This window comes from Protopterus annectens, chromosome 1.part0 (genome assembly GCF_019279795.1).
Source record: "Protopterus annectens isolate FY-2018-M chromosome 1.part0, PAN1.0, whole genome shotgun sequence".
Classification (NCBI taxonomy): Eukaryota; Metazoa; Chordata; order Ceratodontiformes; family Protopteridae; genus Protopterus; species Protopterus annectens.
Genome location: NC_056725.1, coordinates 1,863,886,738 through 1,863,911,894, shown reverse-complemented (window position 1 = coordinate 1,863,911,894; position 25,157 = coordinate 1,863,886,738). Strand labels below are relative to the sequence as shown.

The 25,157-nt window shown below is 38.9% G+C and overlaps 1 protein-coding gene across 1 annotated transcript in view; it reads right to left on the bottom strand.

Annotated features, from left to right (window-relative positions):
• Positions 1-25,157, bottom strand: part of NUP155 (nucleoporin 155) — a 1,504,248-nt gene that overhangs the window by 1,444,993 nt on the left and 34,098 nt on the right. Inside the window, exons 3-4 of the mRNA XM_044069916.1 lie at positions 17,219-17,356; positions 13,063-13,159 (exon numbers count right to left, since the gene is read on the bottom strand). Of these exons, the coding sequence (XP_043925851.1) occupies positions 13,063-13,159; positions 17,219-17,356 (235 nt within the window). The remainder of the gene's footprint in view (positions 1-13,062; positions 13,160-17,218; positions 17,357-25,157) is intronic.

Genomic DNA, 25,157 nt, shown 5'->3' with positions numbered 1-25,157 from the left:
GTGTTCAGAGTTCATCCACACTACTAACACTACTACTATTCTCTCGGACTCAAAGAAAATAGAAAATATCCTAGCTAACAACTTTAGTGTAAATTTTATTTCCACAATTTTAGACATCCCACAGGTTCCACATCTAAGCCACCCTATTTAATTACTATGAAAGACGTTCTCTCAGCCCTTTCAAAACCTAAGAATACTTCATCCATGGGCCCTAACAACATATCAGGTTGCTTAACTATCACTGCCAAATATGGTCTTTCTGAACCCCTACTTAAACTCTACAATTAAGCCTCTCCACTGGTGACATTCCTGAAGCCTGAAAACCAGCTGCTGTAATGCCATTACACAAGGGTGGCCCAGTCACAGACCCTGGGAACTACAGACCCACAAGTCTCACTACTCTCATATGCAAAAAACTATGTAACACATTGTCAATATCCAAGTTAATGAAGACTTGAGATAATCTTTTAACCCTGGACTCTCATTAATATGACTTTATTAAAGAAAGGTCCTTCCTCAAACCTCATTAATTTCTTAAAAAAAAAAAAAAATAACTGAAGCAGCGAATGGTGGTTATGCAGTGCGTACAGCATATTTACACCTGACCAAGGCCTTGGACACTATTCCCTATGCAAGCATAACTAAACACATTTAAATCTCAACATAAATTCTTATATTGTGCAATGGATAGCTAACTGGTTGTCTGACAGAACCCATGTAGTTAGAATAGCAAATTCCACTTCTGAAAAGCAAAACATTTACCACTGGTGTACTGCAGGGCTCAGTTTTGGGCCTTCTCCTATTTGGCATATATTTCTCAGGCCTTCACGACAGCACTTCTGGCCTATGGTTAACTAAGTTTGCAGATGACCGTAAACTGTATGTTATTTGATCTTCAACTGACTCAACTGTTCCAACACAGCTCAGACTATGTTAGCAATTGCTGCAAGGAACAATGGTCTCACATTAAATGTAAAAAATGCAGTATAGTTTATTTTGGCAAAAAAAAAAAAGTTTCACTTGGCATTTAGGAGATGCACCCCTCCAATCACACACTGTTAAAAAGGATCTGGGTACTCTTGTTGACAATACCTTATCGAATGTGTGCACCTACAACTTTTCCACCATCTTACACACAACAACCTACTTTTCCCCCACTTAAGGCTTTAGACCTGCACGCAGTACCTTAACAGCCTTATCTTTCATGGACTCTCAAAGCCCGGGGCACTGGCAAACTAGTACCTGCAGTATTTCTAGGATTTGTCAAAAGCATTTGACATGGTATTTCACCCCAAACTCCTTAAAGAACTTTACAGCATTGGTCTATTCTCCTCCTCACTTCAGTGGTTTTCTAGCTACCTAGCTGACAAGCAGCAAGCAATAAAATGGCAAGGCTCCATCTTCCCATATCACATCACCACCACAGGTGTACATCAGTGATCCATTATTGGCCCATTACTATTTAATGTCTTCATCAACTTGCATACATCCTCCTGTGAAGGGACTCTAATACAATAAGCAGATTACTCCACTATTGTCTGTATCAGACACATTAACTTACCTACAACACAACAAGCTTTCTCCTCCAAAGAAACATGGCTCTCCAATGCCGAATTTTTACTGAACCCAAAAAACAAAGCTTTGTTGGAGCTTGTGAGTGAAGAGAAAACAAACAAAGATATTTTCAGCCAACAGTACTGAAATTGAACTGGTTCAGCATATCAAATTACTAGGTGTCACAAGTAAATGATAATATGAAGTCTGACCTGCACATACAAAACAGGAGCAAAAAACCCATCAAAGCTAGGCATGCTATACAGGAATAAAAACTTCCCCACAGCAGCTACCAAAATTACCCTGGCGAAAACCTACCCCTTGCCATCACTGTTGTATGGTGCCCCAATTCTAACTAACTTACAGACCTCCCTAAGGAAAAAAAATAGAAAGCTTCAATAACAGAATTGCCAAATAAGCCATAAACATAACCCCTCTAACTTATCACTACAAAGCCCTACAGTCCCTAAGATGGCATGAACTCCCTCCACCGCCAATATGTACAACTTACTATAGTATACAAATCATCCACAACCCACTAGCCTGTCCTGCTCTTAGCCCATTAAACAACTTAAATATCCCAAGTAAACATCTCAGATATGAAGACAAACATCCTCTCACAACATATAAACCCAACAAAACCCCAGGTCTAACCCTTCACTCCTGCTCTGTGGTAAAACTACGGAATTCTCTTCCTTTAACTATCAAAACTGCTACTAATCTGCACTCCTATAAAAGAATACTTCAAAAAAGCTTAGATTTTCTCCTGTACGAGACCAGGCTGAGGTACTCCCATACTTTTTTTTTCTACCTATACCCTTCTCTATCCCCACTAACTTACCCTACCCTCCTTTCCTCTACACATACTTCCCAGGAGGTTACACTCATACTTTTTCAATATTTATTCTTACTATCCCTGTGACACCCTACCCTTCTCTACTCTTCCTTTCCTATGCCTTCACCAATATAATCCGTTACCATACTTCATCATCTCTACAATATTACTACTCATTATGATAACCATCTATTATGTAAAGAAAGCTGCATCTTCCTATCAGCAGGCTTTGCATATAATTTATGTTTGAACACTATGACTCTTATGACCGTTGAGTTTTACTCTAAAACATATGTGCTGTTTTCATATTTGTGTTTGTATGTTATGACTTCATTATGTCTAACTAGTTTTTCATTCTGTTAACCATATGTATCTGGAGCAATGCCTTTTACCTGGGCCATTTATTTTCCAAAGGCACCTCCACTTATAAACCCATTATTGAATATAAACTCACCTTTTGGCATGTATTTATCTAAAGATATAAACAACCTGAGAGACCTCAGAGATTTAGTGGCCACAGAAATCTTAGTCATGAAGACAGACCGGCAGCCCTTTCCCTGAACTCAGTCTCTCATACTTTCTCTCAATGAGAACTATGCCTAGCCTTCCAACCTTATTTGATCTTCTGTTCCTTCATAGAACTAAAGGTACATGAAATACTCAGTTAAAGGAACTAAACCTTTAGCAGTAGACAAGACATGTTCGTGTGATAGAGTCATATCTCAATGTATCCCTCCCCTCTGGAAATTATTCCACATCATGTTAAACAGATTAGCACCCTTGCCTCCTTCAAGGTAAGCTTACAGAATGGGATGGACAGCCTCAAACTCTCGTTTGGTCCACTTGTTTTGCCCTCCTTGATGTTAGAGGGGAAAATTTGAATAGGTTTTTTGACTACGCTTGAAATGGTCTGTAAGCCAATGCCTAGTACTTGCCTATGAACCTAAACATGTTACAGAATGCAGAATCATTTTGTTCTCCCGCTGTAAGAATTAGCAATTCTCTAAACATTCACAAGGGCCACCTCACAGGTTGCAGGAAGTGGTGGGTATGTTGACCTCATTCGGTTTTACAGCATTTACTACTACCAGACTGATTTACCAGACTGATTAACTCTATTTGCCACAAGATCACTTAAAAGCTGGCACAGATTTAGGGTCCTAAGAAAATTACTAAGGGACCACTACTTTAACGGAGCTTCTGGTTGCAAAATCTAGACCAGCTAAACTTGGAAATGTTTAAAATGAACAATACAGAGTGTATTGCATTCAGTTTGACTGTAGATGCAAGTATCAGTTTGACATACTATTAGGTACCTGCTATTACTCTCTTCAATAGTCTACACTAGATTAATTGAAGCCCAGTTTAAGAAGCAATTAACATATACTACCAGCAAGAATGCACATAGGTATACCAAATTAATTGTAAACAATGCCACCAATACAGAGTTGGAAGCTAGAAACCCCCTGACCAACATATTTAGCTCAAATTTACCAACTCTCCCCACCAGATGCCCCTCAAGAAATACTCAGATATTCCACAACTTCCCCAACAAATCACAAGAGAGGAGGTGCTCAAGGCACTCTCCAAGGCCAAAAGCACTGCAGCAATGGATCCCAATAATACCCAAGGATGCCTCAATAGCAGGAAACATGAACTATTGGGAAAACTAGAAACACTTTAACCACAGTGTCCAAATTGGCTTTGTGCCAAACAAATATTGGACTGCAATTGTTATCCTGCTGCACAAGGGCGAGTCATACATGGACCTGGGAATTATCGATCCAGAAGCCTGACTAACCTGATACTCAAAGCTATGGACAGAATAATAATGGATATCTTGAATGAGCACATAGATAACTCTACAAACACTGGACCCAAGCCAGTTCACTTTGTCAAGTGCTGTTCTTGCCTACTCAGCTGGTCGACTTCGAGAAGGTCACCAAAGTTGTTGCGCCTTTCGGCTTTTCCCGGTTAGGGGTCGCCACAGCAGAACTCTGGTCCGCTAAGGATTGGCAGTTGATTTTTACGTGCTGAGTTGCCAGCCCTAACGCACAACCTTCAACAAAGGTACGCCCATTCACGCATGTCTCCACGCAGAAGATGCTCTAGCTTAGAGTCGAACTGGACATAGTCTTACTGTGAGGCAACAGCGCTACCGCAGCATCAGAAGGTCACCAAAGTAATGAATGAAAATAGTTCATACTGCCTACCTTGAACTGGCCAAGGTAATGGAAAACATCCCACTACAGGGTTGAGGAAATGCTTACTAAACTAGGTATAAACTCCCACATCACCTGCTGGATAGCCAGCTGGCTTACAGACAGGACCCAAGAAGTTGAAACAGAGGCAGATTACTAGTGCATTTCATTCTGAAGGATCTGCTGTTAGGCATCTACTTCTCAGAGGTCAGGGCTAGCACTGGGGGGGCCTCTGGCTAACCAACTTTGTAGAGGATTACAAGTTGGGTGCAGTCACTGAAGCCCCTTTCCCCAGACACAAATATTCTACAAGAAGGTCTGACACAGACTCATAACTGGTGCCGGAGTCATGGTCTAAAACTCTATGACAAAGTGCACCATACAATCTTTTGGAAAAGCAGCCAGCATTGACAATACATCCCCAAGAGTAGTCTCTGCAGTCAGGGATTTGGGAATACACGTAGACAGTGATTCTGCATTTGACCATCAAGGGTCTACTGTAGTAATAAAATCATTCTAGGCTGAACAACATAGCAGAAAGTACTGCACTTAAATTCCAAACAGTAAATTACAGAATTATGCTGAACTGGGAATTTCAGAAGAGGAAATCTCAAAAGCTATTTGCTGAAAGTGGATTTTTTTTAAACTACATAATTTATGGCTGCTGACACCTACAACTACTGTATAGAATATCACAAAAGTATTACATATTGTAAACTCTTAAAAGACACTGCAGTTAGATACACGTCGAAACACAGCTTAGCCACACAAGTGGCAAACATGGAAAAAGCCTGGACTGAGGGCCAGGTAACCCAGGTTTGTCTAGAGCTCGGGTGCTTTGACTGAACAGCAGGTAAAATGGGCATGAGTCCCAGACAACAAAGGCTACTACTCCCAACTGCAATGTTGCTAGACAGCAAGGACTGTGTCAAACGTGTGGGGGACACAGCAGGGATGTTGTGGATGTGGCCACCCAAGCCAGTGGTCAGCCCTGCAAAAAATGTAAAAAAAGATATCCAAAGCCAGGAAACAGTCTGCCGATGTAGGTCACGGTATAGAAACTACAACCACCAAATAGCGTAGAATCAATTTAATTTCCGCTTTCGTCCAAAGACTTCATCAGAATACACATTTACAAAAAACAACCTCCTTAAATAACACTTCAATAAATCAATTAACCAATTAGTCTTAAAATCTAAAAACCTTTAAAGTGCTACTGCATATTAAACAAGGGTGTAATTTTATCTTTATTAATGCTTAACTTGCCATTCTTTAAAAAACATTTAATATTAATAGTCCCGTTTAAACCAGGATGCTTGTCAGACTTCAAACGAATCTGCCACAAAGCTTCCCTTTGCTCAACAAAATTTCTGAAATCTCCCCCCCTTAAATCAGATTTACAAACTTCTAAAACAGAAAATAAAATTTTTTTAAAATTAATACAGATCACAGAGTGTTTAAACAGTGCATTAGTTTCATCATGTGTCTTGATACCATATAAATGCTCACGTATACGGGTTTTGAGACATCTCGTCGTCATTCCAACATAAAAAGCTGGACATGTACTACATAACCCAATATACACTACCCCCCTGGTACTGCAACCAACATATTCAGGTACCCGAAAGGTTTTGTCAATGCTTTCAATGAGAATCAGTGGCCCAACAGAAAGAAATCGACAAGTGTTGCAATTGTAACAGGGAAAAACACCCTTTGTCTTAGTTTTATTTGTAACTGATGGTGTACTATTAGCCTCTAGTGCTTTTTTGATGTTAAAAGTATTTCTAAAAACAAAAACTGGTTTCTCACCTAACACTTTTGAAATATCTCTATTCCCTTGAATAATTTTCCAATTTCTTTCTATCAAATTTTTAATAGCCGCCCGTCAATACTCATTCCCAAGGAGCATACAGGACCAACAATACCTGTGTCAGTAGGAACTTTTGTAATAGTTACTTCTTCATTTGTATCCACCTTATAATCCAAAATAGCTGGATAAAAAGTGTTTCTCCTGCTTAAAACAATAGTGATAATGTCATCTAAAATAATACTGGGATACCCCCTCTTTAAAAACAATTTTTTAATGAAAAAAACTTCTTCATGTAAGTCACGTTCAGATGAAGTCATTCGACAGGCCCTAATAAACTGTCCCTTTGGGATATTTTTAATGGTGTGTTTTTGGTGTGCACTGTCAAAGTGAAGATAATTGTTTGTAAAGGTTTCCTTACGATGTATTTTACTATTGAATCTGTTTTCAATGGAATCCCATCTTAAAGATACATCCAAAAAATCGACCAGTAAACCAAAGTTCCCTAGTTTAAATTTTAAAAAACTGACTTGTTTGTTTATCTCATTAACAAAATCATTTACAGTACCACTATCCCCTTTTATGATAAAAAACAAATCATCAACAAACCGGAAATATATTAAAATTTCAAACCTGGTCCTTAGCAAAATTAAAAAGAATTCCTCCCACCAAGCCATTACCAAGTTGGCATAAGAAGGGGCCGCTGAAGACCCCATAGCCACTCCCCTTTTTTGCCTATAATAGCAATCCCCAAATAAAAAATAGTTATGATGGAGTAGAATTTCAAGAAACCTGCAGATGGTAGAAATTTGACCAGAACTAAATTCCTGGTATGTACTTAACAAGGTACGGATGGCATCAACCCCTTCTTCGTGAGGTATACAAGTATATAAAGATTCTACATCTAAGGTAAACATAATATGTTTACCAGAATCAAAAATACCTTTACTTGCAAAATTATTAAACCTATTCAGGAAATGCCAAGAATCCTTGATAAATGATTCTTGTCTGGATACCAAAGGTCCCAGAGTAGCATCCAGAACCAATGAAATCCCCTCAGTAACTGAGTGGGGAGAAGACACTATAGGTCTAAATGGGGGGTCAGAGAGATGTTTGTGTGTTTTAGGAATGCCAAATAAAACACCCACCCTAGGCTTCTCAATCACAAAAAATTCATAGACATCCAAATTAATCTCATTATTCATGAGAGCATCATACAATAGGGAGTGTATATACATTTCCTTTTTCTTGATTTGGAAGGGTGTAACCAATTCGTACTCATCATTATTATTTAATAAAATCATTATTTTATTTTTGTACTGTTCCTGAGTCATTATGACTATGTTACCACCCTTATCGCTTTTCATAAAGCGCAAACTACTATTTCTTTCACGTAATTTATTAAATGCTTTTCTTTCTTTTAAACCCAAATTGTGCCTGTGTTTGAATTTACGTGAAAGAATATTATCAAGATCATTAACACATGACTCCTCAAATATCTTTATGGTGTGTGACAAAGGGGGGTTATAAACAGAAGGTTTAACCAAAGGACTACTGCCAACAGGAATATCATTCAATATATAAGATAGATTTAGTTTCCTGGAGAATTTTTTAATATCTAATACAGTGTTACTGTAATCTGCTCTAACAGTGGGAACAAAATTAAGGCCTAGTCTCAGCACTTCAAGTTCTTCGTCACTAAAAATAAAGTCAGTTAAATTTATAATGTCAAAATTTGATTTGTCTTGATCATTTTCTGAGGTTACTGAGGGGATTTCATTGGTTCTGGATGCTACTCTGGGACCTTTGGTATCCAGACAAGAATCATTTATCAAGGATTCTTGGCATTTCCTGAATAGGTTTAATAATTTTGCAAGTAAAGGTATTTTTGATTCTGGTAAACATATTATGTTTACCTTAGATGTAGAATCTTTATATACTTATACCTCACGAAGAAGGGGTTGATGCCATCCGTACCTTGTTAAGTACATACCAGGAATTTAGTTCTGGTCAAATTTCTACCATCTGCAGGTTTCTTGAAATTCTACTCCATCATAACTATTTTTTATTTGGGGATTGCTATTATAGGCAAAAAAGGGGAGTGGCTATGGGGTCTTCAGCGGCCCCTTCTTATGCCAACTTGGTAATGGCTTGGTGGGAGGAATTCTTTTTAATTTTGCTAAGGACCAGGTTTGAAATTTTAATATATTTCCGGTTTGTTGATGATTTGTTTTTTATCATAAAAGGGGATAGTGGTACTGTAAATGATTTTGTTAATGAGATAAACAAACAAGTCAGTTTTTTAAAATTTAAACTAGGGAACTTTGGTTTACTGGTCGATTTTTTGGATGTATCTTTAAGATGGGATTCCATTGAAAACAGATTCAATAGTAAAATACATCGTAAGGAAACCTTTACAAACAATTATCTTCACTTTGACAGTGCACACCAAAAACACACCATTAAAAATATCCCAAAGGGACAGTTTATTAGGGCCTGTCGAATGACTTCATCTGAACGTGACTTACATGAAGAAGTTTTTTTCATTAAAAAATTGTTTTTAAAGAGGGGGTATCCCAGTATTATTTTAGATGACATTATCACTATTGTTTTAAAGCAGGAGAAACACTTTTTATCCAGCTATTTTGGATTATAAGGTGGATACAAATGAAGAAGTAACTATTACAAAAGTTCCTACTGACACAGGTATTGTTGGTCCTGTATGCTCCTTGGGAATGAGTATTGACGGGCCGGCTATTAAAAATTTGATAGAAAGAAATTGGAAAATTATTCAAGGGAATAGAGATATTTCAAAAGTGTTAGGTGAGAAACCAGTTTTTGTTTTTAGAAATACTTTTAACATCAAAAAAGCACTAGAGGCTAATAGTTTTATTTGTAACTGATGGTGTACTAAGACAAAGGGTGTTTTTCCCTGTTACAATTGCAACACTTGTCGATTTCTTTCTGTTGGGCCACTGATTCTCATTGAAAGCATTGACAAAACCTTTCGGGTACCTGAATATGTTGATTGCAGTACCAGGGGGGTAGTGTATATTGGGTTATGTAGTACATGTCCAGCTTTTTATGTTGGAATGACAACGAGATGTCTCAAAACCCGTATACGTGAGCATTTATATGGTATCAAGACACATGATGAAACTAATGCACTGTTTAAACACTCTGTGATCTGTATTAATTTTAAAAAAAATTTATTTTCTGTTTTAGAAGTTTGTAAATCTGATTTAAGGGAGGGAGATTTCAGAAATTTTGTTGAGCAAAGGGAAGCTTTGTGGCAGATTCGTTTGAAGTCTGACAAGCATCCTGGTTTAAACGGGACTATTAATATTAAATGTTTTTTAAAGAATGGCAAGTTAAGCATTAATAAAGATAAAATTACACCCTTGTTTAATATGCAGTAGCACTTTAAAGGTTTTTAGATTTTAAGACTAATTGGTTAATTGATTTATTGAAGTGTTATTTAAGGAGGTTGTTTTTTGTAAATGTGTATTCTGATGAAGTCTTTGGACGAAAGCGGAAATTAAATTGATTCTACGCTATTTGGTGGTTGTAGTTTCTATACCGTGACCTACATCGGCAGACTGTTTCCTGGCTTTGGATATCTTTTTTTGGTTTTCTAGTAGTGGTGTTTTGTTTGGTTCCTGCAAAAAATGTGCATAGATTGACAAAAGTGGTCACTACTGTGATGATGTAGCCATGTTAATATACCCAAGGGGAGGGGTTAGTACTTTCCATACAAAATAACTCTGGATGATCGTGAGAGCACCACACTCCCCAGTGTTTGCCTAGACAATGATCTGTCTGGATGGCTGTCTTTATGGAAGATTTGTGAGGAAACTCCTCATTGATAGGGAATGAATGAACTTGAATCCAATGGGCAGTGGCTGGAAAGTTGGCAGGCAGAAGGGGAAAACAAAGAGGAAAAAAAGATTACTGAAAGAACAAAAAATAAAAATGAAATGAAAATACAAACCACTTGTTTTTTTCTCATCAATTCCACAGGTTGTTTACAATACATAAAGTACCTTCTATACAAGGATCCAGTCTTTACCAGCATATCCACCATGCAAACTCAGTCTCTCATAATTCTTTCATCAACATTCTGCTAAACAAACATCGCAGATGCAGGTCTTAATTGGTCTTCCCTTCAGCATCGCCAAAACATTCTTCACCTGAACTTGCCACAGGCAACATCTACAATAGGTCCCATTTGAAACATTCCTCTCCACAAAACCCAAATCTTTGGCAAGGAGTACCTGGAATGGACTCACAGTGAACCTGCACTTGACTCACAGTGAGCCTGCAGCTGAGAAGCCAACTGCTTCCTCCAAAGTTACAAACTTTTATATAAACATTAGTATACTTTATTTAACATTTGTTTACCGGGAAAGTCAAGACTGGGACAGAGTTCATTTTCAGCACAGGCCTGGAGAGAAACATGCCAGATGCATCTCTTTGGAATGTGGGAAGAAACTGGAGCACCCGGAAGAAACCTACGCAAATGCAAGGAGGACATGTAGACCCCAAACAGAAGGCACCCCAGCAGAGAATCTAACCAGAGAACCTCTTGCTGTGAGAAGACAACACTGCACCACTGTACTGCTCAGTATTCTATTTAATACAATAATTACCCGACTATTTTAGTGACACTGCAACAAAGACTAGGTGCAATTAAAGACACACTCCATATTTTTCACACAAAAGATGTCACAACTAAATCCATCTGTTACAGCAAATATCAGTTTTGGACTTACAAAAAAGTGCTTCAAGACCTACACAAACTGACAGCATTCCTATTAGCTAGCCCAGATCTATGAGTGACAGTATATTAGAAGGGCTGCAGTAGTTGTGTTTAGTGGCATATTTTTTGCCACCCTGCTGCTTATTTAGCCATTGCAATCGGGAATGTACAGTCACCAGGTTGAAGTTGCCACTTACAAGGTACACTTCACAGCCAAACACCATCTTTCCTTGTCTTAATACATCCTTTCAGTATGGTTTAATTTACAAATAGTATAGCATATAGGATGGTATTTACATTGACTATCCTGGCATAGTACTTCTCCCAAACCTACCTCTGATGCATCGATACAGAAAGTAAATCTCTTAGCAAAATCAGAAGTCACTAACACTGGCTCAGAACATAATATTCTGTTCAGTTCACTACATGCTGTCTGTCCCAAAAGACAACTACACTTTGAAAGGAATTTTACCTTTAGTGACCCGTTAAAGAACAGGCATTAATAAATTAAACCTAAATCTTCTGTAGTACCTAGCTAGCACAAGGAAAGCAGTCGCCTGTCTTTTAGTGGGGGGTAAAGGCCACATTTATAGCTTCTGCCTTTTCTAGTTGCGATTCAACTACTCTGCTTTCTATAAGGTACCCCCTTTTCCAGGTACTTGGCTTCTATCCTGCCCAATTTACTCTTTTTAGCATTCATAGTCTAACAGGTCTGTCTCACAGATTCTAAATGAAGCTACATGTTTATTAACAGACACCGTACTCCTGTTAAAGGATGTTCATATCATCTAGGTATGCAGCAGCATATTGTGAGCAGGGTGTTAGTATTTTATCCATAAATATTGAAACGTTGCTGGAGCTCCATATAGGCCAACTAGCATCACTGCATAATGAATAAACTTCTGCAAGGCAGAGGACCAGAGATCCATTAGCAGTTCCAGAAGCTGAAACAGCTGGGGGGGGGGGGTATGATAGACATGTGGCTTACATTGGTGTGCTCGTCTTGGAGGAAGGGTGCAAACCCCCCCCCGTGATAATATCACTCCAAGGGGGTGGCACAAGCCATTTGCCCCTGAGAACAAACTCGTGGAGGCTGGACATGGGTGGGGTCCATGCAAGCTGGTATGGTAACCTTTGCTGGAAGTATGTCAGGAGTAGGTATTGCTTCATATCAAGGGCACAGACAGCACTTGGGAGTGAGATTAGGCTGCATTAATAAAATGCCCCAATGGCTGCCAGAATCATGGCTCCAAAACTGGCTCTCCCCCTCAATGAAATCAATGAGCTAGGAAGTTCTCACCCTATGAGAAAAGAACGGGCAACAGATCACAAGCAGCAACAGAAATATTTAAAAAAAAAATCTAATGTTGCCAAGTACTTTGGTTTTCCTAAGTTCCCTATTAGTTCATCAATTCTGGTCATGGGACAGCTACTAAACTGCTCTGATAAAAATTAGAGTTTATAGTAAAACAGGCTTTGTAGGTATGGGTGAACTTGCAGATGAGGGAAAAAATAAATAAATAAATAAAAATAAAATAAAATAAAAAATATAGTGTCATTTATTGAGACCATTGCAAGTATTTTACCCATTTCCAAGGGTAAAGAAATGAAACAAGCCTACATCCGATTAAAATTCCAACAGAAAAACTAACGTCTACTAGGACGGCACAATATCAACAAAGGTTTGAGCTAAGACTCCATGTAACCCTAGGAAACTCTAGATCGCAAGACGGGAAAGAAAAAAATATATATCCCAAAATGCAGTTTACGATGGATATACCAGTTTTCCTTCACATAAGATCTACATACTTTTTACATTACTTAGACTGTTTCAGTGGATTATCAGTCTATTACCAGTGAAAGGCCAGTTCTAGTATCATATGAAATGAAGCATAAACTTGCGTACCCATCTTCATAATTCCACATATAGATATGACTGTCTATGGTTAGCCAAGCTCTGCTGACAGCAGGAAATACACCCATCATACAGTTGCACTGCATGTCTGTTTACAGCAAATGTAAGGAAGACTTTCAAGTGAAATGTTACAGGACATTTGTTAAACAAATATCTGCAATGCTTAGCGCCTGTGAATGTGCAATTACATGAACAAAAATTTTAACTTTCCATGCACACACAGACTACGTAAAAAGAAGGAATTTCAATTATTTACTACAACAGATTATTGACACAGGTCTTTGCGATATACTGCCTGTGAAAATGCAATCATGTAGATAAAACAACAGTGAAATGCATCAAAATCAACATAGCATAACAATATTCATATGAAGTTACAAAGCATATTTGTGCAGTGAAGAAATTCACAGACTTGTCATAGGACATTTTCCATCCAAGCTTTTTTAAAACTCAAGTGTCAGTGAAAATGTAATACAATACCACCATTTAGATGCAGTTTATCATCATCAACCCCCCAAATATATAAAGTAACGACAAGAAAGAAGTTAAAAAAAAATGTTTCTTAAAAACAAGCTCGGTGACAGAAAAGAATAAAGCACTAATGAGTACTACCAAAGACAACCTGAATTCAAGTGGTTGCGTGGGTACAACAAACAGAAGCCATCTGTGAGGGTGGGAGTGAGAGGTCAGATGCCATCTCACCAACCCCAAAGGAAAAGGCAGCTGGGTCTGCTACATATATAACATCCTGTGGACAATAAGAACTGCAGCAAGATGACACCAAGGGAGAGAGAAAAGTACCAGCCACTCCAAGCAGATCACTTGCTTGCTGTATTCAGGGTTGAAACAAGTACAAAGGACTGGTCAGGTACTAGTACTGTTAAAGCCCCACTTGTGCATTTTGCCATAAGGCAAAGGGGGAGGCATTAGGCCTGATGAAGATGATGCTACCACCAGAGCCAACCCATGTTGTTCCACAAACTAGGACAGCATGGTAACATCATACTCCAAATTGGTGATCATCCTTCCATTTGGAAGTAGCCACTGATCTTGGGGTAAGTTGGACCTTCAGATGAAAAGCATATGCTGGAACACACACACTCACTCATGCACCGTCAGGCACTCGCACAATAGTGCACAGGCAGGCACGCTCACACTCACTAATGGACAGGCAGGCAGGCACGCTCACACTCGCTAATGGACAGGCAGGCAGGCACGCTCACACTCGCTAATGGACAGGCAGGCAGGCACGCTCACACTCGCTAATGGACAGGCAGGCAGGCACGCTCACACTCGCTAATGGACAGGCAGGCACGCTCACACTCGCTAATGGACAGGCAGGCAGGCACACTCGCTAATGGACAGGCAGGCATGCTCACACTCGCTAATGGACAGGCAGGCATGCTCACACTCGCTAATGGACAGGCAGGCATGCTCACACTCGCTAATGGACAGGCAGGCATGCTCACACTCGCTAATGGACAGGCAGGCATGCTCACACTCGCTAATGGGCAGGCACACTTGCTAATGGACAGGCAGGCACACTTGCTAATGGACAGGCAGGCACACTTGCTAATGGACAGGCAGGCACACTCGCTAATGGACAGGCAGGCACACTCGCTAATGGACAGGCAGGCACACTAAATAATGGACAGGCAGGCACACTAAATAATGGACAGGCAGGCACACTAAATAATGGACAGGCAGGCACACTAAATAATGGACAGGCAGGCACGCTCACACTCACTAATGGACAGGCAGGCATGCTCACACTCACTAATGGACAGGCAGGCATGCTCACACTCACTAATGGACAGGCAGGCACGCTCACACTCACTAATAGGCAGGCACACACACACTCGCTCACTAATCCACAGGCACACACACACACTTGCTCACTCACTAACGCAAATCCCCCTTCAGATAGAAAGGTACAGTCTCCATCCATTAAATTACTTTATGTTACAATAACCTTTCAGTTGACAAAACTGGTACTCAAGCTTCAGATGGTATCATACAAGTCACAACAAAACTGGGGAAAAAAAGAAACAATTAAAACACAAAATATCTGATAATTTCAAGATAAAAAGAAATAAGAGTGATGTGAATAGAGGACTTTAGGATTGAACAGACACCACTATCGCTTTTGAGAGGCAAATAAGATGATGAAGGAGCCATTTTTTTAATTTCCAGAAGGAGACAGAACTGTCCATTAACAAAATGACTAAAGATAAGCTATGGAAGAAGAATGTGTATGTGACTGGTGTAACTGAGAAACAAGGGTCTGGGTCTACATGAATAAAATGGTGGAGTGGTCTGGTCTGGTTTTACATGCAGTATTTGTCTCACCAGAAGCTTAAAACTTCCTACTACTGATCACCTTGTAGCAGGAGGCTCCAGAAGTACACTGGGATAGTTCAAATCAAGGTACAGAAAACAGAAGACTTACAAATACCCTGCCTACAGTATAAAAGCAAGAGACTTTAATTAAATTTATTTTCAAGTGTCTAAAACAGCATGCCTGATTTAAAGATCATGTATGAATACTGCACAATGAACACTAATTTTATGTACCTGAGGCTTTACTGAAGGTTCACCCCCCCCCCCCCCACCCAAAAATACACAGGTACTGCTGACTAATACCAATGGAGAGAGTAATAGCTTTTGTGTATGAAACAGCAGCTTCGGACATTGTATGCAAGCCTCAAAAGCAAGTGACAAAGCAGTAGTTTCAAGACATTCAAAGCTCTGTAGTAGTATAAAAATGACCAGAACAGTTTCAGAAACAGCTAACTATGTTAGAAACAAAACCCATGTACATAGCATTACGCTAGGTCTATAGATCATGTGAATTGATCAAATGACAAGACTTTGGTTCCAGGTTTCTCCTCCTTGTGTGAACCTGAGAACTTCCCAAGTCAGAACTCCTTCCCCCTGCTCAAAATGGTTTGTTTACATAACTTTTTCATAGCTCTCATAATATGCATACAGGTGTAGCATAAAAACCCTAGATGCTTCTAGCAGATATGAACTCAATGAATCTGGGAAGCATGTTCTCGCTCTTCTCATCTGCAATGCATAGAAAGTGTTTCTTTGCTGTCCCGGGGCTCGTTAAAAGTCCACCAAGCATTCCAAAGGAAAGAACAGAACGGCTACGATAACTGATGAACCAATTTAAAAAAATAAATAAATAAATAAAAAAGTCACTCTACTTGAACAAACTCCAGAATGGTATCTTGGATAACTGGCGATATTCAGTTAGTACAGTCCATTTAGACAACCACTCTCTCTGCATCAAGTAAAGAAATCCTGATAGCTTAATTCCTGGCAGGTCAAATTTTTAAAATGCAAGTAACTTCCACAAAGTAAAGCTGTTTAGATTATCAGAAAGCTCTAACTTCAAAGATGATAAACTGCACTGTACTGTCAAGAGTTAAGGAGCCTTAAGCTAATATGCATATATTTGGTGCAATAAAAGCAAGTCATGTCTCAGGGGAAGAGCAGTCACATGAAGTGAGTAGCCAGCATCTGTTCATTCAGCCCAGGAGAGGCAGGGAGCTAGGCCCACTGAGCAAACATCATCTAACTAACCATACCTGTGTGGTGACTACAGAGAAAAACACCACATGAACTCTAAATGACTGACAAGCAGTGTGCAATATTGCACCCAAAGTTATTCAGGTCATAACATGCATCAGGTATCTAGCATTGTGGACTTACTCCTGCAGGCAGCATACCTGTCAGCAATAGGTGGAATTAGGGCATAAAAAAATAAACCACCCATTTATTTGACTGGCAAAAAGAGTCTACCTGCCAGAGGACAAAGTAACAAAGTAAAATAAAGTACAAAAACTACAGAATGAGGGAGGCAGGAGGGCAAAAATGTTAATACAAAAAACACTACACAGATAGACAAGCACACATTATGTGTGTATACATAGTCTCACACACACACACACACACACACACACACACACACACACACACACACACACACACACACACACACACACACACACACACACACACACCCTTATTTCTGCTGTCATACCCAAGATTCTTCATTAAGTGTTGAGTTAGAACTCGATCAATTGAATGTTTATTTTATTTACTACTAGATAAGCTTGAAATTAGCAGTTAAGGATACGACTAAACTGTTCCACCAGCTCTGGAGGAAGAGGTATTCGATGAACAGGGCTGATCTCAGGCAGGTTTGGAAGAGCAGTTAGACCTTGTCCCTGCAGTGGATAATCCATATCCATTATCCCAGAGATGGTTGGGTTGTCTAAGAAAAGAAAGAAAAATTAAATTATGGTGACAAAGCAACAGCTATGAAAAAAAAAATTAAGTAAAGATGCCAAAGCTGGAAAACAGAAGTGTATAAACTTATGTATGACAACTACAATATTATAAATTTGAATAGGAAATAGAACCTTGACATTTGCAAACATCCTTAGTAAAAGAGATATACAACTACTATTGTATAACACATTTTATGCAGTAGCTAAAGATAACTTCCAATCAAGGGACAAATGAAAATATAACTTAAGTAACAGCACTCTTCTTATATGGCAAGATGCAATTTCATGAAGGCAGATGCTGAAAAATGACTTTTGTTGATCCAACTGTAAGAGTCCCATCATTACCACAACAGGAACTGCTACTTAGTTGCCATTTTTTCTGTTCTAGTGCACTATTACTTCTAGTTGTGAGATACAGTAAAATTAGAAACTGTCAACTGATCTCTCCCCACTAAGTCTTAAGATTATTAGATTTCTTCTCAACTAAAATCTTCCCAAGGCTAACAGTCCTGGGCTCGTCATACACTATGATGTCCTTGTATTTGATTAATCTTACATCCTCCTCATGAATAAAGATGGACTGCTCTTCAGTAAAAGAAGAACTGGAAGCCTGGATTAAAAATAAATACATACATACATACATAAATAATTCCTCCCACTACTATGTATCCCCTCCCCCCATTTTAAATACCTTCTTTTGTACATCTGTTTTAAAAGTACTTCCCCACAGCATTCTGCCAATTTAACTCCAGCATCTACAATCTCTCGTTTCTCTTTTGCTAAAAGTACTGAAGCCTATGGATTATTTACTTGTGTGTGTGCATCTGGTTCCATTCAAAAAATTCAAACTCCTCCAAACATCAGGCAACTTTCATTTTAATAAATGTCTTTGCAGATAGGTAGGAGGTACTCCACATGGAGCGTAGTCTGTTGAAAAAAAGGAATATCAACCCATTGTTTAACTAAATTGTTTCTTCTTGAATATCCTGTTACACTAAACATACACTGCCCTCTTGATGAATAACCTAGCATTCTCACCTCACTGTTAGTTCCCCAGACTGCCACAGCTCAGAGCCTACAGCTCACCTGATGTTACCACTCATGAATAAGGTTATATTTTTATTTTAATATGTATTCATGCAATGGGCTTTGCTTTTTCAGCTCCTTAGTTTGCATTCCTTTTCATTAAATGCAGCAACATATTACTGGTCATTTCCCCCAAAGTCTGCAGAGTATTCTCATTTCTACATCGCCTTCAGAGTTTGAATTACAGGTCATCTTGATGGCATCTACACACGGTTGTAATCTGCATTTAACATACCAAATTAATGGACTAGACAGGCACACAGACAACTAAAAAAAGCAGTCTGGTTTTAAGGAATCTTGTATTGCAGATCATGGACCCAGCATTATTTAAGTATATCCAAACAAGGCCACCAAAGCTAACAAAAAAAAAAAGAGAAAATTGTTCAAAATTTAGAACGGTCATAATAGCAATATCCAGTAGATCAGAAAGACAGATGTTAACCAACAGCTGCCTATCAAAATGGTTCATCTTACAAGGTCATGCTGAAGAACAGTGTAGAGTGTTCCTTTTAAGTAGGACAGCAACCACCTGACAAAGACATTCCAGTACAGATGCAGGACAAAAGAAAGGAGAAAAAAGCAGATGATGATCAATGTTGTTTTGCACAACAGGAGGTTCACCCTGAGATGTTCATGCTATAGTTGCACAATTTTGACTTGTTCAAGCTGCATTTAAAAAAGTAATTTCTCAGTTTTTGTTCACATCCTATTTTTTGTAGCAATGTGTAGTGGATAGAAAATAAGCCATTCACTACTTTCTGGGGTTGAGGGTAACAGAGAAAAACTGATTTAACAGTTTTTCAAAACAAATGCTCACTCCTCCTCAGAGTTGGAAATAACCTTGGAGTAAAAATACCGTCTCACAGGGGGGTTGCATGGAGCGGATACATATGCATTTTTTTAAGTATTGAACTCTACATGGAGTATCACATGTTGAAGAAAGGAACACCAACCCAAATTCCCAACTACTTTTAATACTTGAGTATGTATGTATTCTAGCTATCGTGCATTTCAAGCTAACATGGCCAACTTACAGCAAAAAAAAAAAAAAAAAAAAAGCAAGAGACAAAGAGATCATGGAATAAAGTTAGAAAATGAGGAATAACTACACTGATGAAAGAAGCCAACAAGAAGGGGACAGGAAGATTAAACCAGAAAGTGAAAAGAGATGATAAAAGAAATTAAGGCATACCCCTCAATATAGCAGGGAGGGTAGTACCACATAAGAATATCAGCCTCCCAAAGTGTGTGCGCATGCAATTCAAAAAATTGGAAACATGTGACAGTTCCCTTGAATATGTAACAAGTGGGAGTAATAACTTTCTACCATAATGGCTGCTCTGTCCGTATTGCAATAGAATGTAAATGGTCTTACAGAAAGAGACAAATAGCAAAGGGTACTAAATTACATTAGGAAATTTAGGCTGCACAACAACCACTACCACCAAAGAAAAACACTGCTGCAGGAGACGCATCTGAAGGATACTGTATCACATTATAGATATATATACATACACACACACACACACACACACACACACACACACACACACACCTCATACTCCTATACATTAGTCATATTCTATATTATACATATACACACAGATATGCACATATACACACACACACATGTATATATTATATACATATATTAATATATGACATAAGGATATACAATACATATAAATGTGACATATACACATGATTTGTGTATCTATAAAATGACACACAGTGTTTCTTACAAGGGTCTACTAAAACATTTCAAGTGCCCTTTCCTCATTTTATAGTTGCCCTGTTCCCAGACAGACAAATCTATCATACAAACTGCATAATTTCTGTCCAACCATAATAAAATTGTTTACTAGCTATGGCTAAAAACAGCCACCTCTCAAAAGCTGGATGCCAGCAATTAAAAGGTGCACCAATCCTTTCTCATCACCCTTGTTTATGCTACTGAATAATAAAAATACTTAAACAGAAATAGGCAATGCATTAAAAATGTACAAACAAGTATATGCTACTAAAACGTAATGCTTGATGTAAATAAACTGGCAGATCTTAACCTCGGACTTCCCTACCCATAGCAGTTACTTATTTGGGTTCACACATCACAATTCCTACAAAATAGAACAAAGCTAATAACTAGGGATCCATTCTGGACTGGATTCTGGTATCTGACCCAACCAAATTTCACTGAAGCTGCAAATGAACTTCCAAAAGAATACCTTAGGCTTGCAGCAGAGACCACAGCCTATCCTATCAGTATTCTAATTAATAGATCCATTTACAAATATTTTGTCCTAGTCTTAATGGAATAAGTCACATATTATCTCACTACATTAAGGGGTAACTCTATTGACTTACTCAACTTTCGTCCGATTGCCATTCTGTCCCCATCCTTAATCTTCTTGAAAGATACATACATAAACAAATCCTTAACCATCTCCTTCAAAATCAACTAACCTCCACACAACACTGTTTTAGACCAGCCAGTAGTACAACCACCGCATTATTATCCTTCATAGATACTGTCAACAAAGCTAAGGATTCTGGCAAACTGGTTTCTTCACTTTTCCTTCATCTCTCCAAAGGCTTTGATACAGTTTCCCATTCCAGGCTTTTACATCAACTATTCATCATTTGCCTTTCATCTCCCACTCTTGCAAGGTTCACCAGTTAACTGGGTAATGGGCAATAATCAGATGACAAGGCTCCTTTCTCGGCATATCAAACCAATAACAATGGTGTTCCCAAAGGCTCCAGCATATCAAGCCAGCACTGGCTTTCCCCAAAGGTCCATCTTCGGTCTCCTCTTCAACATACTTATAAATAATATTCACACTTCTGTATATTAGAGAGCTCTGACAGGAATAATATTCCACTAATATTCACTCAAGAAAAACAATTCTCTGCTTCACTGAATCTATAAAACAGAAAGCTTTCACTTGGCTCGCTGATGCCCAGCTTTTATTTAACCTTAAGAAAACCAAGCTCTTGACTACCAAAACTCTTGCCTCTGAGAAATAACTTCAAGGGCTATTCCCTGAATAATACACAGAAATCAAAGTAGCCCCTCAAACAAAACTAATTGGTATGGCAATAGATGATTACAGAACAATGTAAATAAAAAACACCACACTACACAAACACAAACACACCACCTTGCAATGCTGTACAGACACAGAATTTCCACACATTTCCATTAAAACTACACTGGCCACCACATACCTTTTACTGTCGGCCTTATACGGTGCTCCAAGACTTACTAACAGTCCACACTAAAAAGTAAACTACAAACCTGTGACAACAGTTATGTTTGCAACTGGTTCAAAATATAATTCCCACTACTGTACTACTCTCCAGTCTCTCAAATACCTTTACTTCCACATCATCTTACATTCTACAGCTTATAATTACCCACAATCTGTTACACAAACCAGCAAACTGTCCTAGCCTTAACTCTATCCTCCACAATCATCTCCCAAACAGACCACTGTGCTCAGGAAATAAACATCTCATGATCCATAAACCAAACAAATTTCATGATAAAAGTCTCTACTCATACCCCACAACAAAAAGCTAGAATTCCTTACATCGTGATATCAGGCCTACCTTCTTTGAAACACAATAAAAGGGAATACTTGTCAAAAACCTGGCTCTGTCCATGTACTAACCCCAGCCGAATCTTAAAGATTCCTACTATCTACCTCTTTTTCTCTTCCCTACCAAACTCAAGTTTCCATCTTTCACTGTAAGATTATTTATCCTGCTTCTTAACGTTTATCTGGTTGGATCCCTTTAAGACAGTTTCCTACAGGCCTTTTCTTCCCTCTTACTTCCATTTGCATTTCTTTATCTTTTTATAGTTACCCTAACTCATAACACCACTGCTTCAAATCAGACCTTGCTATGTCTTCATAACCGTTTATGTACTTACTTCCTTTCCTATCAACTCGATGTATTTTTCTTCTACCTGTATGTACATTGTTCATACTGGACTTCTCAAAACTCATTAGAATATGTTTTCCTTACCTAACATCCTACAGTCTGCAATGCAACCATTTTTCTTTATGAATATCATTTGTTGTATACTTTGTGTAATTTGCTGTATCTGGAACTTTTTTCCTTGGGTCTCCACTGAAAACTGGTACTTTTTTTACCCAGTCGGATGTGCCCAGTAAACAAACGTGAATAATAAATAAATAAAACTGTACGCAAGTCTACAATAATTCTCTTCTACTATACACAGCTAAATCACAAGTGAAATACATGCCTGGAATTTAATAGAAACGATTAAGGACTCTATAAATTGTTAATAAGCTGCTTCCTGCAGTCTAGGGCAGACGGACATCTGCCTCAATTTGCCTAATGTGGAACTAATCAAGCCAGAGAACTCCCAGATCACCAGCAAAAATGGACATTTAGTGGGCTAACCCAGTTAATCAATTAATAAAATAACTTCTGTGTACATCTGAAAACAATTCTATTCTAGTATACACAGCTGTCCCATTGCTTTTGTGAACTAGCTGCCTTCTGATATAAATGCCTAAGCCTTAGAATTTGTTATAACATTGGTGTAAATCCTGGATGACTTTACGTACATTATCACTTCACGTTTTTGCTGTATCTTTGCCAAAAAGAACAATTACATGCCTTACTTTATACAATTCTTGCACTACTCATCATGGACCAAATTAAACATTTCAGAATTGAAGTAGCTTTACTTTATTCAAGGAGGGAACCATGGCCTCAAGAGTTTAAGGTGAGATTTTCATCCCAACCACCTCCCACCCAACATTTAAACAGCTCCACTGTATAATGGAAATAAGTTACATGAAACTAAGGCAACCTCCAAGCAAGGGCGTAACATTCACACAAACTGCAGACCCCGTTTACCCAAAACACCCTAAAGGCAACAATCACAAAAAAGAAAGTACAGTTTTGTACCTACCATAAATGTAGATGTTCGAGGATCCACATTGCTGCAGTCCTAACTATTGGGTAGTCCACTGTCCAGTCGGCCCGAATACCAAAGTATATGGCTGACGTCGGTCACGGCGCATTAGACTGACGTCAGTACGTCAGGGTACTAATGCGCATGACCGACGTCATATCCTCAGTCTTTTCTTGCCCCAGATGTCAGAAGACCCTAAAAAAACAAGGCCAAAACCAAAAACACCAAACATACCTGCACCAAAATTATAGACAATATATATACAAAGGTACCAGAATATAACCTCACCAACACAACCACCCCTAAACACAGAGGGGAAGGAGGGAGGGTAAATTGGACTGCAGCAATGTGGATCCTCGAACATCTACATTTATGGTAGGTACAAAACTGTACTATGTTCTTCATTCCACATTGCTGCAGTCCTAACTATTGGGTAGAATCCCAAAGCAGAGGTAAGGGAGGCTGGCAAATCATAAGGAAGCAGGAGCTGATAACATGCCTTGCAAAATAGCTGTTGCAAAACCAGCCCTAGACTTAGAGTAGAGAGGAAGGTGGTAATGCTTAGAGAAAGTATGCACTGAACTCCAAGTAGCTGCCTCCAAAATATCCTTAGTTGCCACCCCCCTTAGAAATGCTGTTGAAGTGGCAGTAGCCCTAGTGGAATGAGGCCTAATCCCAGCTGGAATCTCTTTGCCATGATGGGAATAACAAAATGCAATGCAAAACCCAATCTACCTAGAAATAGTTTGTTTTGACACAGGCTTGCCCTCTTGAACTCAAAGCAAAAGAAACAAACAACTGCTGAGACTGCCTAAAATCCTTAGTCCTGCTTAAATAATAACGCAATTGCCTGTGTATATCTAAAGTGTGCAAAATCTTTTCCCCTTTATTTTGGGGATCTGCATAAAAAGTAGGCAAATGAATAGTTTGGTTTAAAGCCACACTAGAAACCACCTTAGGCATAAAGGAAGGATTAGTACGTAATGATACCCTATCCTTATGAAAAATCAAAAAAGGCTCAACCGCCATAAGGGCCTGCAACTCAGAAACCCTTCTAGCAGAAGTAATGGCCAACAAAAAAGCAGTCTTCCATGACAAGTATTTCAGTTCAGCAGTAGCCGAGGCTCAAAAGGTTGTAGAGTAAGTTTCTCCAACACAAAATTGAGGTCCCAAGCAGGAGTAGGAGCTATACGTGGGGTCTTATATTCTTTGCCCCTCTAAGAAATTGCTTGAACAAAGGATGTGAAAACAATGGTGGGTCACAATCATAGTGAGCTGAAATTGCTGCAGCATGAATTTTAATAGAAGAGAAAGACAAACCTTTGTCCAATAACTCAGTAAGATATTGAAGAGCCACACTCAAATTAGGCTCAGAAATCTCCAAATTTTTTGCTGCAGTCCAAAACAAAAATCTCTTCCATTTTTCATGACACTTTCCTTGTACTAGGTCTTCTGGCTTCCATAATCACATTTAAAACTTGCTGAGGAAGCTGAGACCTGCTGTCCTTCAAAACAGAATATGCCAGGCTGTTAGATGAAGAGAATGAAGCTTGACATTGAGCAGACGACCGTCCCTCTGAGACAACAGGTGTGGAATCAAGGGTAAAGGCCATGGAGGCTTCCTTACCAGACTCCTCAGTAATGGGTACCAGTGCTGCCGAGGCCAATCTGGAGCTATTAAAATCATCCTTGGCTTGTCTTGTCTGACCTTTAGAAGCACCTTTGGGAGAAGAGGCAGAGGTGGA